The 18319-nt window shown below is 48.3% G+C and overlaps 1 protein-coding gene across 1 annotated transcript in view; it reads left to right on the plus strand.

The window, feature by feature from the left end:
* The first annotated feature begins 1835 nt into the window (after positions 1-1835).
* kmt2d (lysine (K)-specific methyltransferase 2D) overlaps positions 1836-18319 on the plus strand; it is a 29994-nt gene continuing 13510 nt past the window's right edge. The window contains exons 1-37 of the mRNA XM_083675476.1: positions 1836-1861; positions 2490-2572; positions 3261-3369; positions 3642-3844; positions 4027-4136; positions 4328-4490; positions 4589-4760; positions 4903-5017; positions 5130-5308; positions 5417-5736; positions 5888-6007; positions 6162-6991; positions 7152-7265; positions 7429-7545; positions 7687-7791; positions 7890-8071; positions 8347-8511; positions 9785-9894; positions 10055-10273; positions 10428-10616; positions 10721-10843; positions 10967-11097; positions 11217-11349; positions 11469-11558; positions 11678-11755; positions 12239-12412; positions 12593-12662; positions 12769-13007; positions 13162-13235; positions 13330-13380; positions 13488-15116; positions 15194-15361; positions 15481-15617; positions 15760-17579; positions 17670-17793; positions 17895-17982; positions 18168-18234. Of these exons, the coding sequence (XP_083531602.1) occupies positions 2524-2572; positions 3261-3369; positions 3642-3844; positions 4027-4136; positions 4328-4490; positions 4589-4760; positions 4903-5017; positions 5130-5308; positions 5417-5736; positions 5888-6007; positions 6162-6991; positions 7152-7265; positions 7429-7545; positions 7687-7791; positions 7890-8071; positions 8347-8511; positions 9785-9894; positions 10055-10273; positions 10428-10616; positions 10721-10843; positions 10967-11097; positions 11217-11349; positions 11469-11558; positions 11678-11755; positions 12239-12412; positions 12593-12662; positions 12769-13007; positions 13162-13235; positions 13330-13380; positions 13488-15116; positions 15194-15361; positions 15481-15617; positions 15760-17579; positions 17670-17793; positions 17895-17982; positions 18168-18234 (8767 nt within the window). The 5' untranslated portion in view covers positions 1836-1861; positions 2490-2523. The remainder of the gene's footprint in view (positions 1862-2489; positions 2573-3260; positions 3370-3641; positions 3845-4026; positions 4137-4327; positions 4491-4588; positions 4761-4902; positions 5018-5129; positions 5309-5416; positions 5737-5887; positions 6008-6161; positions 6992-7151; positions 7266-7428; positions 7546-7686; positions 7792-7889; positions 8072-8346; positions 8512-9784; positions 9895-10054; positions 10274-10427; positions 10617-10720; positions 10844-10966; positions 11098-11216; positions 11350-11468; positions 11559-11677; positions 11756-12238; positions 12413-12592; positions 12663-12768; positions 13008-13161; positions 13236-13329; positions 13381-13487; positions 15117-15193; positions 15362-15480; positions 15618-15759; positions 17580-17669; positions 17794-17894; positions 17983-18167; positions 18235-18319) is intronic.

Below are 18319 nucleotides of genomic sequence, written 5' to 3' on the forward strand. Positions count from 1 at the left end.
ATCAACTGTGAGTGTCGTGCCAGTTCCTCGTAAGTTAGCATCACGTAGCTATCAAGCTAGTAGTTAATTCAAACAAGCTTGTCAAGTAAAAATGGCTAGTTGCACACATGTTTTGCGAGCTAATGACATCGCTAGACAGCCAAATAATTTGCTGTATCCAAAAACGTTAACCATGACTACCTACTTATGCCACTAGCTACATAGGCTATAAATCTTACTGGGTGGGTTAAAACTGAGCAATGATGTGCAATATGGCCTGCTGCTAGCCTGTTGCAAGCTAACTTTACAACATTAGGTGGTTAATTAGTTCACTGGTTAACTAGAGAAATGTTTGCTTATTGTTTGCTCTTAAATATACAACTCCTACCTACCACAATTATCAAGCTAGCTAGCTAATCAATAATGTGAGAGTGTCACTGTCTTCTAACTACTGTTCGTCACATTTCATACATAGTTGTAGTAGTCAGTAGCTATGTATCACTTATTAATACATTCTTCTTGGCTACAAAATGGCTAGTTAGTCAATTAACCAGCGTTACGTTACGATATGTTGTCGTATAGCAGTCTACAGTACAGAGTGTAAAACTGTTTCTGAGCATTGTGATGTTCACTCTCTTGGGTTAGTTTCATATGGGTAGATTATTTTTCTTTAGGAACCAGTCCAAGACTTATATATATATATATATATATATATATATATATATATATACACACACACACACACACACACACTTTCAACCATACATTTGAATGTATTCTAAGTAAACATAAGCACAATCAGCTATATCAGTTAGTTTCTTCACATTTCTGGGTGGTAACTATTAGGCCCACTTGACGACAGTATTTTGTCTTAAAATCTGTCAGCGATACTTACGCCTTGCTCATTACACAGTACTGTGGCTATACGTATAACACAGTGATCGAAGTGTTATTCTGCGTTAATAACTACAGCGTAGGCTTTACTAAATATCATTGGAGGTGGCCAATGGCCACCATATGTGACTACATGTCTTGCTATGTTGGAAATAACAATGTGGGTGCAATGTCATATACACTACATAAATATGATGAGGTAAGATACATTCTTGTTATTGTTTCATAGTAGATATGAGAGGGACACAACTGTAATTCTAAGTATTCTAGAATGAATCATTCCCCCTCTCAGCCTCATGTTATTTGGACTGCAGCTAGGCTTAAAAGTGGGTGAGGTGAGTTTTCCCCCCATACCATATGAGGGCTTTGGGTGTCTAGAAAAGCTATTGTTGTTCTTATTATTAATAAATATTCTGAGCAGACCTAATACTGTAGTGGTTTACTTGGTTTTTACTGAAAGTTGTAGCCACACTTAGTCATCAAACTCCTAGATACAGACAAGTGTCACACTAAATATCATCATGACTCGTTATTTGACACCTCTAAACTGTGGCGCTTTAGCAGTAGAGTAATGTGTTTTCGATTGGTTTGAACTGGCACGTCATTCAGTCTCTTTTCATGTTTCTAATTTATGATCTCAAAGATATGAAAAGAGTATTACTGACAGACACATTTTTTTTATCTGTTCATATCATATGTTAACGTAATGTAACCCAAATAGCTGAATTACTAATAATACGTTTCAAATTGTTATTTAACTTCGTATGTCCTCAGTCCGTTTTTTTACTGGCGGAACTGGGATACACAATGGCAAAGTTTCAGCACGAAACTGACACTGCTGCAACAGGAAGTATTGTACACGGAAGTTGTATTTTCTTTGTGTATCTCGGTTTAGGGTTGTTATATTTAAAGAAAACAACATTTCAGTTCCTATATTTTTGTGCGTTTTCATACATTAATTGTACCGATTTGGATTATGCATTACTGGGTAAACAAATATTGGAATGTCTTAATATATTTCTTATACATACAGCTAGTCACCATCTCGCTATTTTCATGCAAAGAGTTTGCGAATCCCGGCTAGTAAGCTACTCGGTAAAGCGATCACAGTTAACGACGTAGCTAGCTGGCGTTATCAAATACATTCTTGACATAAACAGCCATATTCAGCCAGCTAGATAAAATACCGGATAATTGATGATGTGTATCAAAATACTTTTTAGTACCCTTCTAAACAACTAGCGTTATATTTATCATGCAGCCCTTCAGTATGTAGTCAAATCAGCTGACGTTAGCTGGCTATCTTTTTTTATGTTTTTACTGCATTATCGCCACAATGTGAAATTGGGGGTTGCTGCTCACCAGAACAACAGGACATTTAGACTCGTTGAATTCACCCCTAGTGGATTTTGCAATTGATCTCCAGACACACCTCTGTTCACAAAACTAACCTAGATTAGGAAGCACAGGAAATTGACATCGTGAGTGACTAAATTGCGATTTCCCTATTATTTCAGAGGTGCTAAATGATGTGTTGTCGGATTTTGTAGACGAATAACGTACGTCTCTTTACCGCCAACAATAATGAGTCACTTTATTTCCCCCTGATTTTTCAGATCTCTCTCAAGGAGGTCAACATCGGTAGAGGGGATGGACGAGCAGAAATCGAACTGCGAAGAAAATGACTCTGAACCGACAGGTAAGATGACAGCTGCAGTGTCAGTAATTAATGCTTGTTAATGAATACAAACTACACACGGTTTTACTTCAAGTCTTCATAAATGTTAATTTCAGATAATCATTCAAATGCCGTTCTACAGCACAGCTGAGAAGGGAGATGTTTTTTTCATCCTCAGGAAAAGTTTGTAAGGAAAAAGTGCAAAGTCAGAAGGAGAATATTGTAGCAACAGACATGGAGAAAATGTGAAAGGGAGGTGTCAAACAAGACTGCTTTTGTGGGGCAACTTGAATGGAGACTCTTGGAACTCAGACAGGTATAGGGAAGCAAGGAACATTTAACTGTTAGTGTACAGGGGTGTCAGAGAACAGAAAATGCAACTCCTAATTGTTTTGAAATGTTGTTGATTATGTTTTTGTAGTTGTAAACATTGAATATTTCCATTGTTTTGGCTAAGCTATTGTACCTATACATTTTGGTTGTTTTAAATATTTGTACCTTCAATTTACACATTCATATATGCACATTGCTTAGTTATTAAAAGCTGATTATTTTTCCTGCATGAACTGCATTGTTTCCTGGGAAAGGTATTGAAATGCAGCTCTGCCACTGATAATGAAGAGCAATAGTCACTTATTTGATTTGTGACAAGACGGTTATAATTGATTATATATTATAATTCGTAAAACATTTATTTCTTACCCAGCAGCTGATGACAGCGCGACTTCGAAGCCGCCTATCCCCTCTGAAGGGGGGTCAGAGGCCCCTCATGCTTCTGAAAATGTTGACACTACTGCTGCCACTTCCAGCACACCTGTGTAAGTCCAGACAAAGATGATGAAATGAAAATTTAAAATTATCGCTATTTGGTGTTTACGGTGGAACAGTAAAGCTGATAGAGTAGCATCTTATTTGGCTTATTTTTTTCCCTAGCAAAATAGTTTGACATTACTACCATTTCTGCAAACTATTTGGCTTGTTTTTTTAAATAATTAGACCAAAGTGAGTGTTGTATGCAATCTGCCTGTTTTTAACCAGCATTGTCAGAACATTGTGCTGTATGTGTGATACTGTGTGTCTGGCTGTGCAGGGAGAGTGTGAGGGCCTGTGCTCTCTGTAACTGCGTAGAGCGCAGCCTGCATGGACAACGGGAACTCCGACATTTTGGGCCATCTTCCGACCGGCCGTCCCTGGAACCCTCAGCTTCCTCACTGCCAGGGCCTGGGAATGATGACCTGTCTTCCATCGGATTCTCCGACGCTTCCTGTCTGGCATCACTCTTTGATGACACAGGTGGGATTCAGAACTTTCCTCACATCACATTTACATTTTTATTAGTTTTTATTTGTAATTATACTTATAATGCACATTCTTTTACAATATTTTATATATTCTATTGTAAACCCATCCTATCCCAAGGCCAGATTGTAAAATATTGATGAGTGACATCTGCTTTTGTTTCTTGTATTAAACAGGGGGCTGCTGGGTCCATCACTGGTGTGCGGCATGGTCAGAGGGAGTGAAGCAGGCTGAGGCAGAGGAGATGGAGTATGTGGATAAGGCCGTCATCTCAGGGACACAGCAGGTATGTCACCCCATCGAATAATAACACTTTTGATAGAAAGTGGAGCAAGTTCTGTGTGGACAATTCACCTTTTGTCATGGTAGTTATGGACTACACTTGCAACAGTGTTTATAACATGCAGGTGTCTTTGAGCGGTGGGGGTTCGGACATTCTTCCACACAACTCTCGCTCATAACCATCTCTTTGTTTAGCTGTGTGAATATTGCAAAAGGCTTGGTGCGACCATCCGGTGCCAGGCCGAGGGCTGCTCACGGTTCTACCACTTCCCCTGCTCTGCGGCCAGCGGGTCCTTCCAGTCCATGAAGCAGCTGGCCCTACTCTGTCTGGAGCACATAGAGAAGGCTGAGGAGATCGGTAAGGAAGGCAACCTCTTTATATACCTAATAGTGAGATTCAAGTCCTGACATCATCAGTTGATCCATATCTCTAATGGTGTTTGTGTTTATGTCCAGCGGGCGAGGAGGCACGGTGTGCTGTGTGTGACTCGGCCGGGGAGCTCCTGAACCTGCTGTTCTGTACGGGCTGTGGGCAGCACTACCATGCTGCCTGTCTGGAGATCAGTGCTACGCCCATCCAGCGCTCAGGGTGGCAGTGCCCAGAGTGTAAAGTCTGTCAGACCTGCAGGTGAGTCTGACCATCGCATGCTTTCCAACCTGAGCCAATCAGACAAGAGGACATTGCCTCTTAAGCACAATGCATGGGGCTGTTATTGTTGACATGGGAGAGATTTGGAGGCTAAAACCATCTGTTTCCCATTGGTTTCCAGGCAACCTGGGGAGGACTCCATGATGCTGGTTTGTGATGCCTGTGATAAGGGCTACCACACCTTCTGTCTGCAGCCAGCAATGGACTCCCTCCCCTCAGACCCCTGGAAGTGCAGAGTAAGTACTATGTCCCACCTCTAGTCACCACACCACACCTCTCATAGTTTCCTCTCAATAATTGCAGCCTTTATCCCCCCCCCCCCCCCCCTCCCCCTGTGTGCCATCTCAGAGGTGTCGCGTGTGCACAGACTGTGGCGCCCGTGGCCTGACCCTGCCAGGCTCTGCCCAGTGGTTTGAGAACTACGCCGTGTGTGAGGGTTGCCAGCGCCGCCGCAGTTCTGTGTGTGGTGTCTGCAGTAAAACCGCCGACCCCTCTGTTTCTCTGCAACACTGCAGCTCCTGCCACAGGTCAGTAAGCAACTAGAAGACAGTGATAACTGCCATAATGTGTGATTTACTTCACCTCTTACGATCATTCATCCATTCCTGACCATTACTCTCCTGTCCCCTCCTCAGGTGGGTGCACAGTGAGTGTGCTTCTTTGATGGACTCTCCAGAGGATAAGTGCATCTGTGTGCTCTGCAGAGAGTCTCAGATGGAACCTATCACGCAGACGGACACCACGATCGAGGTGCAAACGACGGAGACGGACGCGTCAGAAGTGACGATGGGACAGACGGACACAGCCGAGATGACAATCCAGACAGATGCGTCTGACGTGACGATAGGACAGACGGACGTGTCAGTGGGGACAGGGGGACAGACGGAGACATTAGAGGTGGTGATGATAGCCCAAGCAGATACCAAGGCTGATGTGGAACTGCCCATGGAATTGGGTAGGTTTGAGATCTGGCTCGCGTTACGATTGATAACCGGGGGGAAAAAAACTCCAGTTCTCTCCTCCATCCTATACCCCTTATTTAAACCATCTGCCTGATGTATGGTCGTGATAAAAGCTGACTCATCTGTGTTTTGCGTTTGCAACAGGGACGGCGGCTGATGTCGTTGAAACGACAGAGGTTGAGGAAAGCACCTTAGAGGAGGGACCCCAGATGGAAACGGATGAAGTCGCTACAGAGCGGCCCACTGCCCTGGCTGAGGTTACAGGTAAACAGAGGAGCCATTATAGAGAATACACACCAGCAAGGTTTGAATAGTTCTCAGTGATTCTGCTGCACTACTTAATAGTTGATGATAGATTATCAAACGATTTGTTTTCTACATTCAAACACTGGTTAACCTGCTTTCCGTCTCTCGACAGAAGAATGTGAAACGACAGAACAGGAGGCCTCTTGTTTACCTGTGGCTGTTGTGGAGAGAACCGAGGAGGCTCCCAGCGAGCCACCCCAAGCCAGCTCCGTGTCAGAGGCCCAGACTACAGAAGAGGAGCCAGCACCAGCACCAGAGCAGGGCCCTGAGCAGAAAGAGGAGGAGGAGGAAGAGAAGGAGGAGGAGGAGGAGGTCAAGCCTTCAACAGAGCAGCAGACCACACAGGTGGAGGAGAAGAGCAGCAGTAGTAGTGAAGGTGTGTCTGCCACTGAGCCATCCAGTCAGGTCTCACCACAGTCACCAACTCCTCCCACAGAGGCGAAGCCTGTTTCCATGGACACAGAGGAGGCTGAGCCAAAAGTGGAACCTGCCTGTGAGCGCTTGGGGACTCCTCCCCCTGCCCTGCAGGGAGACACACAGGAGGCTCCTCCTACTGTTGACATGGAAGACAGGCTGCCTCAGTCGGAGGATGAGGAGGAAGAAGAGGAGCTGTTGAAGGAGGAGGAAGGCCAGGGTGAAGAGGTGAAGATCAAGATCAAGCAGGAGCCCCAAGAGTGTCCGGAGGAGGAGAGTAAGCCAGAGCTGCTGCTGGACGAGATGTCCAACATGAGCCACGGGGACGAGAGCAGCAGTGGCTTCCTGGGCTCCCCGGCTGAGCCTGATGCACAGCTCTCCATGGAGCTCAGCCTCATGCCAACGGGCCGCTCGCGCTCCGACTCACTGCTCACAGAGACCGACGACTCGCTGCCCTTCGACCCTCTGAAGCCTGACGGGGAGAAGGTCAAGCGGCGAGGCTCCCCGGGCCGCTCCCGTGTCAAACAGGTACAGTCCAGTCACGATGCTGGCGTAAACCACGCTCACTCACTCCCATTGAGGTCTGAACCTGCAATATAGCTTTTTTTAAATTGGTAGACACATTGAATGGTCTTTGTCAGTTATTATCACTGTCGGTTATCTGAAACAGTTGGTTTGGGGCTTTCAGGGGCGAAGCAGCAGTTTCCCAGGGAAACGGCGACCTCGAGGGGGCGGCAGTGGGAGGGGTCGCGGAGGGAGGTCACGCCTGAAAGCCATGGCCTCCTGCATTGATGCCTTCTTGGTGAGTTGAAAGAGACAGACACCCCATTCAACCATCCGGCCATTCACTGGAAAACGTATTGTCAATCTTACAGTAGATGCAAATTATTGCAGCAATAGCATGTAAATCTGAGATGTTTGGCACTAAGTGCCCGTGGGATTCATTCTATGTCTTGTTTCCACAGCTAAGCATGACAACAGAAACTGGAGTGAGCAAAGAGGAGGAGGAGGAGGAGGAAGATGATGCCATGCAGAACACAGTAGTGCTCTTCTCCAACACTGATAAATTTGTCCTGCTTCAGGTAACTTGTCTCTTCATGGTTTGACATTTTCAATTACCTTTTGGCATTTACAATGTTGGGACTTTCCAGACATCGACATCTTCACTGTAACACAAACTGACTGTTGCTCTCCCTCCCTGCCATCTCTCTCTCCCCCTCTAGGATATGTGTGTCGTGTGTGGCAGTTTTGGAAAGGGCGTGGAGGGGCAGCTGTTGGCATGTGCTCAGTGTGCCCAGTGTTACCATCCGTATTGTGTGAACAGCAAAGTAAGCACCAACCCCTCTGCTTCATCTTTGGCACAGGAATCAAACATTTGTCAATCTCTTGTCAATTAAACGATGTATCTCTCCCCCTTCCCCTGTAGATTACTAAAATGATGCTCCGTAAAGGCTGGCGTTGCCTTGAATGTATCGTGTGTGAGGTGTGTGGGAAGGCCTCGGACCCCGCCCGACTGCTGCTGTGTGATGACTGTGATGTCAGCTACCACACCTACTGTCTTGACCCACCCCTTCACACTGTACCCAAGGGGGGCTGGAAATGCAAATGGTAATGTAGCTCATGTGCTCAGTCTTACTCTTTTACCATGACATTCAGTCATGTTGCTCTGAAGAGGGTTAAATGTAAATGATCTTACTAGCATCTGCATATTATGCAAAACCGTTGTCTCTCTCTTCCCTGTAGCAAACTTCACAAGTCCAGTTCTCTGTATCTATAACGAACATCCACAGAGGCCTCAGTAACCTGTTCACTGGAAATCACTTATAATCCCAGCACTTTACCAGATGGCTCACTGGTCCTGTGTCTGTGCCCTGTCTATGCAGGTGTGTGTGCTGTATGCAGTGTGGGGCCAGCTCCCCAGGGTTCCACTGTGAGTGGCAGAACAACTACACCCATTGCGGGCCCTGCGCCAGCCTGGTCACATGCCCTGTGTGCAGGGAGAACTTCATGGAGGAGGAGCTGCTGCTGCAGTGCCAGCACTGCGACCGGTGGGTAGAACTCAAACACACACTCAGCTAATGAAGACTAGTGGGGAATGGTTATTTATGTAGATTTATACCATAAATTATTCCATAACAAGATAGTATCTGCTAGGGTTGGACTAGTATCCGATAATACCGCATACCGGGGTATTTTGAAATGCTGCCAGTATGACTTTCAATACCGTAAGAACTCAATTTCCTCGTAGATCATGACTAAATCTGAACATTTTGGGGACTACTGTTCATACTGGCGTAAACGCCTATTAGTGATGCTTTCAAGATCACTGATTATCAGGCCGTTACCAGAGGGTCATTTTGATGTTCTTCTGAGAGAGCTAAGATCAAGTCTTTCTGGCAACCACAGGAAAAAACAGGACGTGGCAACTAATTAAGGGCTAGATAGTCATTGTGTTATTCTTTGTTGTTAATGTTGAGGCAAATGTTGTTTTCCATCACCAGCTATGGTGGCCATGGAGGTGTAGAAATTAAGGAAAATTAAAAGTAAAATAATAGGCAACACCAACATTTTAAAAATTTGACTTGAGTACTCCCTGAGAAGGGAGTAAAATAATTGCCAGACCTGTGAAAATTGGAGGCTTAGCAACAGTTGGATTGAAAAATACTGAGGTATTCACCTATACCAGGGTATTTTGCCAGAAAGGTAAGAATTTATGAAAATCTGGATATCACCCAACTCTAATACCTGCTCCTCTCTCTGTGATCTGTATGCAAGTTAACCCATTTGTGCCGAATGCCGCGCGACGTCTACCGCCGGTTGCTGCGTTGCGCACATTTGAATCTACCGCCAGTTGCTGCGTGGCGCAGCATTTTTGATTTGTCGTAATTTTCATGAGTGCAGCATATAATGCACTGTCATTGGTTCAAATACACATGAGGTGGGTCTTGTTGATTTTTTAAAACCACGTGAGCACCCAAATGTCGTGTGGTTCGCCGAAAATCACGTAAATCAATCAGACATACACGTGAGTTTATTGTAGATTCTTTAAACGCACGTGTATGTCTGATTGATTTTCGGCGAACCACATGACATTTGGGTGCTCACGTGGTTTTAAAAAATCAACAAGACCCACCTCATGTGTATTTGAACCAATAACAGTGCATTATATGCTGCACTCATGAAAAGTACGACAAAAATGCTGCGCCACGCAGCAACCGGCGGTAGATGCAATGTTGCGTCGCGCAGCATCCGGCATCAATGGGTTAATGTCATAATGTGTGTGTGATGTAAAATAACTTTTGTCTATATGTGTCTCTGTAGATGGGTGCACGCTGTGTGTGAGAGTCTGTACACTGAGGATGAGGTGGAGCAAGCCTCTGATGAAGGCTTTGCCTGCACATCCTGCACTCCCTTCGTCCCTAAACCGATAGGTGAGCCACAGACCATGCTTCAGTTGACAGAATAATGTGCACAACACTGTTGCTTCAGTTTTTTTTGTTTTTGTTTTTGTTAAGAGTCAGACTCATTTGATTTAATAAAAGTGTGTGAAAGGACTCACTGACAACATGAAATATCCTCTGTCTTCCACAGTAGTGGAGTCATCCATAATGGCAGCAATGAAGATCAAAGAGCCAGAGCCCCAGTTCTATCGGTTGGAGGGGGTGTGGCTGACTGAGTCAGGCATGTCCCTGCTACGCAGCATCTCCATGTCCCCCCTGCACAAGAGGAGGCAACGCCGCTCCCGCCTGGGCACCCTGTGTGATGGCATGGAGCTGAAGGAGGGAGAGGGTGATGGGGAAGAGGGCAAAGGTTAGTGGGGTTTCTCCCATTCATCTACCAAGGAGAGAGATGGGTCTAACTCTAAATGTCAAAATCTCTTGAGGGCTATTTAAATACACATGAATGCATTTGAGCACCAACCATGTCTGACTCTTCCACTGATCTGGATTAGGTCTCTTTTCAGCCTGTGGGGAGCCCATGGAGTGCGAGCCCAAACTGGAACCCCCTGGCAGCCCAGACAGAGAGATAGGGGCTGAGAGGGAGCTGGGAGCGGAGGGGGGCGCCGAGGGCATGGCTGACTGTGACGGCCTCAAAGGAGGGGCAGAGGAGACGGAGGACTCCAAGAAGAGGAAGAGGAAACCCTACAGACCAGGTTAAAGAGCTACTATTATTAAAATTCTTCCTGGGTAATCACTGATATATATAATGGTTACATTCAAGCCAACTGCTAATGGTTTTGACCCGGTCTTACTGCAGGGATTGGAGGCTTCATGGTGCGCCAGAGGAAGTGTCACACGCGGATGAAGAAGGCAATGTTTCCCCATCTGTCTGCAGAGAATGCCACAGACGGACATCCAGGAGAGAAAGTCCTGGACGAAGGCAAGACTAATGGAAAATGAACAATTAAATGTCCTAACAAACCCAAAATCCTTATTATCATTTTGTCAACGGGTGGATAAGGATACTGAAATGTGAAATTAAATCTGCCTCATTTGTTAATAGGGCCCCACCCTGACATGCCTATAGATGGACCCCCTGAGCAGAAGCCAGCCGAGGGGGAGGGGGAGCAGGCCAAGAAACGGCGAGGCAGGAAGAAGAGCAAACTGGAGGACATGTTCCCAGGTTACCTGCAGGTATGTTCTCTCACCATCCCTCTTGATGGGTTATTAAACCCTCAGAGCAACCTGTGGTATCCAGTGATCATTCACCTCCATATAGGACTGGCTAACATCAGCAATGTCTCTTTCTGCAGGAGGCGTTCTTTGGCAAGACCCTGATTGACCTAAGTAAGAAGGCCCTGCTGGTACCCCCAGGGCAGAGGCATGCTATGGGCCTTCTTCGGCCCTCACTGTCCGCCCCAGGGCCCAGACCCACTGCCTCTGAGGGTAAGACCACATGCATAACATGCACCACATAGTGTCCCTCAGAAATGATTTGTCACACTTGAGTGTGAAGTGATCTGTGCATGGTATGTGACCTGTGCATGTGTTTGTGTGTATCATAGGAATGGAGGGCAGGGATCGGGTGATGGGAGCTGCTCTGCACCTTAAGCAGGAGGGGGGTGATGGACCCCAGGCTCAGGGAGAGGGAGCAGGTATGTGTCTCTGGAGAGAATGTATGGCAGTCTTAGAGCAGACCTCTCAGTTGAGGTAAAGGTTTTATTCCTCTCTTGATAGAGGTTTGATTTTGATCGTCTCCTCTTTGTGGTTGCAGGAGTCACAGGGCAGTGTTCATCTGTCAAAGAGCAGAGTTCTACTGAACCACAAAGTTCTGACACAGAGAAGTGTGAAGGTATTTATCAGTTTTGCATTTTGTTATTGTATTTGGCACATGCGCCCTTAGTAAGGTTGGGTATTGTTAGGATTTTATCATGTCAGTTAGTTCCAGTTCTTAATGATTCAGTTCTTTCTACATTGTAGAATGCACTTTTGCTTATATTAGCTATAACAGTAAGCCCCTGTCATTGCCCCTTTAAGACTAGATTTTTGTGTTACCCCTTTAAGAAAAGTTTTTCAAAAGAGAAGGCAATCTATAGCTGTGTCATACTCTTGAAGACTACAGTAGACCTATTGCTTAGCTCACATTAAATGTTAAGAAGTTTGAAAATGGGAATTGAAAGTTCCAACGTGTTTTTGATCTGGTCTGTTCTGGCCATTTTGGAACCGGTATCAACAACGAACCGGGTCTCGATACCCAATCCTAGCTATTAGTCAGGTGGCTGGTTCAGGGATATTGGTGCCCACTCTCTAAACACTCTTCTGTTATCTGTCCCAGGTCTTCCACAAGGGGTGGAGAGTCAAGACTCTGAGCAGTTCTTCCGGAAGGTTCTGGGGGTGTCTGAGGGGGTATCTCTGGGGGGCTCCCTGCAGAGCAGCATGAGGCCCATCTTGGAGGGCAGCAAGGGGGAGCTCAGCCGTGGTGGTCTGCCACAGAGAACTCTCCTCTCAGGTAAAGGGATGGAGAGCCTATAGAGCTCACAGAGAGGAAGGAATAGTTAATAGCTGAATACAGTACAATGTTAATTTACAGATATAGCAGTTTCATGTGTTTTGTTGATGGAGGACCTTGCATGGGCAAGTTATCGGTCTGTAAAATGTTGAATGCTACTTATGTAAGGATCTCTTACAGGGTCCCTGCCCTCAGCCGGTATGATGGACTCCTTTCCTGGACTCTCTCAGTCCCCTTTCTTTGACATGCGGTAAGGGTAGCCCTTATTTTCCCTCATTTTTTTTTATTACATTTTATTTTGCAATGTAAATTATCCGTTACCTCATTTTCACCTTCTTCTATGGTGGTGTGTATAGGGACCGGGGAGGGCTGTTCAGTCCAGACGGAGGTGAGGAGAGCCCCTGGGCTACCCCCTCCACTCCGGCCACTCCCTCCACCCCACCCACACCTACTGATGGGGAGGGAGATGGTCTGTCCTACAACCAGCGCAGCCTCCAGCGCTGGGAGAAGGACGAGGAGCTGGGAGAGCTCTCCACTATCTCCCCAGTGCTCTATGCCAATACCAACTTCCCCACGCTCAGGCAGGACTATCCAGGTAAGAAATGTACATTTTCTATGCCCTCAGATTTTTTCGAGCCAATGTAAAACCTGTTTTTATACCCCTCAAAATGTATAATTTCAAATGTTTTTTTGTTGGATGGACTGGAATGGCAATATTTGGAGTTGTAATTCCCTCTTCTATGTGACAGACTGGTCTAGCCGTTGTAAACAGATCATGAAGATCTGGAGGAAGGTATCAGCTGCTGACAAGGTTCCTTTTCTGGTAAGATCTCACTTATCCTTTAAGGGACATTTTTGTAGGCAAGGATGCAACTCCAGCAGTTATTGAATATTTCCCTCTGATTTTACCCCTCTAGCAAAAGGCCAAAGATAACAGAGCGTCTCAGCGGATCAACAAGGCACAGAAGGTGAGGGCTTTGGGGATTGGTTCATAGTGCACAGATGTGACTCTCTACTACTGTACATTTTGTCTCCTAGAGTAGCTTCTGTCTAACTCTTATCTCCTGTCCCACAGCAGGCAGAAAGCCAGGTGTGTAGGCCCATCAAGACAGAGCCTGGGACTGTGCGGGTGAAAGGAGAACGGCCTAGTCTGCACCTCCAGATCCCTCCACCCTCAGGTTCTGTATCCACCGCCTCCCAACCCAGCTCTGCAGAGAGCCCCTTCCCCTTCCCACCAGACTCGGGATCCTCTTCCGCCTTTTTCCCGGATGGCCCCCTCAAGACTCCGGGGTCGGCAGATATCAGGACAGATCCCTTTGCCAAGCTGCCTCACCAATCCTCCCACCCTCACTCCCACCCCTCTACCCCATACTCCCAGGCCGGGGCCAGCCCCCTGCAGGCCTCCTCAGGTTACCCCCAATCCGGCCCACAGGGTCCTCCTCAGGGACGGCCGGCCAGCCTCGGCCCCTTCGACATGCAACCAGGGACCCCTGGAACTCCACGGCGGGCCCAGCAGGTTGACCCCTTCTTCAGACCGCAGCAGCAGCAGCAGGGACACTTGCTACAGTCACAGCATGGCTCTCAGGAGCCCTTAGGCCCCCCAGAAAGCCCTCGGTCGAGGGGTGGTGGGCCCGGGGACTCCCCTCTTTTCTCCCCACCCCACACCACCCACTATGGAGACCCTTTCCGAATCCAGCAAGGGATGGGGCGCCAAGAATACAGTTCATCCCCCTCCCCCTCTGCGGTGGTGTCCTCTCCTGCAGGGATGGTGCAGTACAGGGCTGATATGAGTGCCCCCTCTCCCCGCTCCTCCTCTGCTGGGCGGCAGGACATGGGTACTGGCTCCCCTGCAGGGATGCTAGAGTCTGGAGATGGGTTGTTCAAGGCACCCATGACGCCCAGGATGCACCAAGGGGAGGGTGGAGCACTCCCCCCTGGAGCTTCCCCCAACCATCCCTCTGAAGGCTACAGGCAGTCTCCCTCCACCCCATTCTCTGACCCCTATGCTCAGCTCCCCCTCACCCCGCGGCCCCAGTCTGGAGACAGTTGCTCCCCGCTGCCCCAGAGGCACCCTGTTGCTCAGCAGGACTCCTGTTCCAGAGTGCCCTCCAGCCCACAGTCCCAGGGCAGCTCTCAGTCCCCCCTCACTCCAGGAGCCCTTTCCAATGACGCCTTCTCTGTCCAGTCACCGGCCACTCCTCGCTTCCAGTCCCCTGACCCCTACTCCCGGCCCCCCTCTCGTCCTCAGTCTAGAGACCCCTTTGCTACTCTGCACAAGCCCCCTCGGCCCACCTCAGCGGCCCCAGAAGGCACCCCTAGCTACAGAGGCTCACCTCACCCTAACCAGTCACCTTCACTCCCCCCGTCCTCCACCCCTATGGGGGATCCTCTCTCTGGGAAGCCATCTGCACTGCCTGCTTTCAACCGTATGGGTACCTATCAGATGACCCAGCCACAGGCACGCATGCCCTTTGGTGATGCCCAGATGGCCCAGCTCCAGCAACCTCAACCCCAAGCTCAGGCCATGAGTGCTGACAACTTCCACTCCAGGATGCCCATTCCCTCTGGTGCTCAGGACGCTACAGCTGTCCGCCTACCGGATGCACCTCACCCCCAGGCTATGGCAAGTGCCCAGGAGATGCCAGAGATGCAGGATCCTGCACTTGTTGGCCTTAGTCCCTCTGAGCTGGAGAAGCACAGACAGGTACATGTTCAACATAAATCATCTATTTTAATTTGTAGGCCTGGTAGATACTGACTGCTTTTTCGTTTTGCTTGTAGCGACAGAGATTGAGGGAGTTTTTGATCAGACAACAAATGCAGAGAAACTCAATACGACAAGAGAAAGAGGCTGCAGCAGCCAATAGTGCTGCCCCCAATTGGCCTGGAGGAGAGATAGCATCCTATCAGCAAGATAAAGCCCACCGGGCACCACCACCTTACCCACAGGTAGGCCTACACTTTGTCAACCAGTATGGTAAAAGATCAGCAGTATCTTGGTTATATTTGCCTTTTTTTGTTTTTTTTATGGTTACTGAGTATGCTCTTGCTGCTACTTGTTCCTGTAGGATCGTGCTGCTGCTGCTGCCGGAGCCCAGGCTGCATTGGCAGCGAAGATGCCCCTGGCTATGGGTCCAATGGATGACAAGCTCTGCCGTCCACCGCCCCCAGGGACACCTGCCATGATGGACCCCAATGCACTCAGGTACACTGTCAAATGAATGTTTCTTTAGACACATATGCATGTACATGAAAGTGGCATTCTGGTTGTTAAATTAAAGCACCCACTCTTTTAACTTGACTTACAATGCTCTGACTAATCGTTTGTCTGTATTTCTCTCTCGTAGGCAACCACCCTCCAACCCCCAGATGTATGCTCGCCCTCCATTCCCTGGCCAGGGCCCTGGTCCACGGAGATTCCCCCAGCCAACTGGCATGGAGGCTGTGGGTCCCAGGCACCACCTCAACCCTCCTCTCAACATCCAGGCAATGCAGGGCATGGCTAATGCCCGTGCCCTGGGCCCTAGCCCTGGAGGAGAGACCATGCAGGCCATGGGCCCTGGACCACCACCGCAGTTTATTGAGCTGAGGCACAACTCACAAAGGTTGCCCCTGGGGCCCCAGTTTCTGCCACGAGGGCCCCCCCAGGCCCGACCACGCCTCTACATGCCCCAACAGGAAATGACTGTCCCTTTTGCTCAGCATCCATTGCCTCAGGCTATAGACCCTCAGGCAGAGGGGGTCAGAGACACAAGGCTTGGACTGCAGCAGGGTGGCCTGGCATTATTACTACCCCAGCAGAGCACTGTCCCTTCGCTCCAATCCCAACTCCAGCCTCAGGCAACCACTCCCACACGCAATACTCCCAGCACGCACCCTGGTCACCAGCATCATCCTCCACAAACTAGTATAGTCGGAGAGCCCCAGGCTGCCCCAGTGGACCCCAGTGTTGACCTGCCAGAGCCTGATCTGGAAGACCATTTTGTTCCCAAAGGGCTAGGTGATGCACCTGGGGAAGGTGGAGTGGAGGATGAGGATGACTTGGCCCTCGACCTTGATCCTGATAAGGGCGACGATGACCTGGGAAACCTGGACAACCTGGAGACCACTGACCCCCATCTTGACGACTTACTCAACAGTGACGAGTTTGACCTGCTGGCTTACACTGACCCTGAGCTTGACCAGGGAGACCCCAAAGATGTGTTTTCAGACCAGCTTCGGCTGGTAGAAGCAGAGGGTGAAGCACCAGGTCCCTCATCTTCCTCAGTGGCTCCAGACATCAAGGTGGAAGACAAACCAAAGGCTGAGTTTGCAGGGCAGAACCCTCTCATAACTGGGCCTCCAACTACAGGGGGCTCCATGTCCTCTGCAACCCTCTCACCTGAGACTGTCAACATCTCCAGAATAAAGCTAGAAGAAAGAGGCATGACCCCTCAGCTGCAGACAACTCATGCAGTGGTGAAGGATGAGATGGGAGAGGCAGTGTCCATGCTGCTCGGTGGGTCTACGGCTTCAGCCAAGCCCCCCGCTCAACCAGAGAACCAGCCTGCAGCCTCACTGAGCTCTGTACGATTAGGAGGCCTCACATACCCCCTGCCAGGTCAAGCTGATTCACTGTCCTTCCCCCCCGCTACCCCTCACCCAGACCTGGGCAATGACCCTCTGGGGCTGCCAGATGTAGGGGGCCAACACTCCCCTGCTGTAGATTTGGCCAAAGTAGAGAGTTCTCTTGAAGCCAGCGAGCTGCCCCTGTTGATCCAGGATCTACTGGAACATGAGAAGAAGGAGCTTCAGAAACAACAGCAACAGCAGCAGCTCAACTCCCTTCACCAGGGAGGGATGGCCGCTCATATGCACGGCATCCCACCTCAGCAGCAGCCTAACCAGCAAGGGCAGATCATGCTTCCCCAGCACCACCGGCCCCCACCCCAGGGAATCATGGGACAGCCGGGCATGGTGCCCCGCCCACCACACATCCTGCAGCAGCAAAGGCTCATGGGAGCTGGTATGCCACCTCCGCCACATATGGCCATGGCCCAACAACAAGGCATGATGAGAGTGGGACAGCCTGGGGGTATTCACCCAGGACTTAATCCTCAGCAGCAGCAGCAACAACAACAGTTGGTGAAACAGTCATCTCTGTCCAACAACTTCTTCCCTGATAAAGGTAATCAATAGGAGCTATTGAAATTGTTTTATGATTGAATCATGTTGTTTTCCATCAAATAGTTTGACCTGTTATTTTGCTTTGTCACAGATCTTGACAAGTTTGTGACCGATGACATTATGGATCCCATTGCCAAGGCAAAGATGGTGGCACTGAAGGGCATCAAGAGAGTGTTGGCGCAAGACCCAATGGTGGTTCCCCCTGGAATCAACAGGTACTTTTTTATACATGTCTGTAAAACAAACCTGCCCTATTGTCTGACCTCTCTTATTGTGTAGATTTTGGTATCAGTGGTTTTCTGTGCTTTTCTCCCAGGCAACAAGTTTCTCTCTTGGCCCAGAGGCTTGCTTCAGCCCCAGGAACAGGAGATCCACAAAGTCAACTTGCATCTGGGCCGTCTAAGGTAGATTCCTCGAACATCCCCCAGTATCCAACCAGTTGTAGTCTCTAAAATGCTTAAAAACATATTTTCCTGAATATTGACACTGTAAAACAGATGAAAGCATCTGCTAAATGCCATATATATTGTATTATATATTGGGATCTCCAAACACAATCAGGCTTGAAATATTTACTTTTTTTTTTAAGGAGGGGGAAAGCAGTGACCCAACACAATCAAGACCGAACCCTCCCCAGTTTGTGCAAGGGATCATAAGTATGTCTACCCATTTCTTCTCTTAATAATTATTTGATGTATCAGTATCTCAGTTGATGAACAACCAGGATACAATTGCCCACCC

Source organism: Argentina silus (genome assembly GCF_951799395.1).
Source record: "Argentina silus genome assembly, chromosome: 8".
In the NCBI taxonomy this organism is placed as follows: domain Eukaryota; kingdom Metazoa; phylum Chordata; class Actinopteri; order Argentiniformes; family Argentinidae; genus Argentina; species Argentina silus.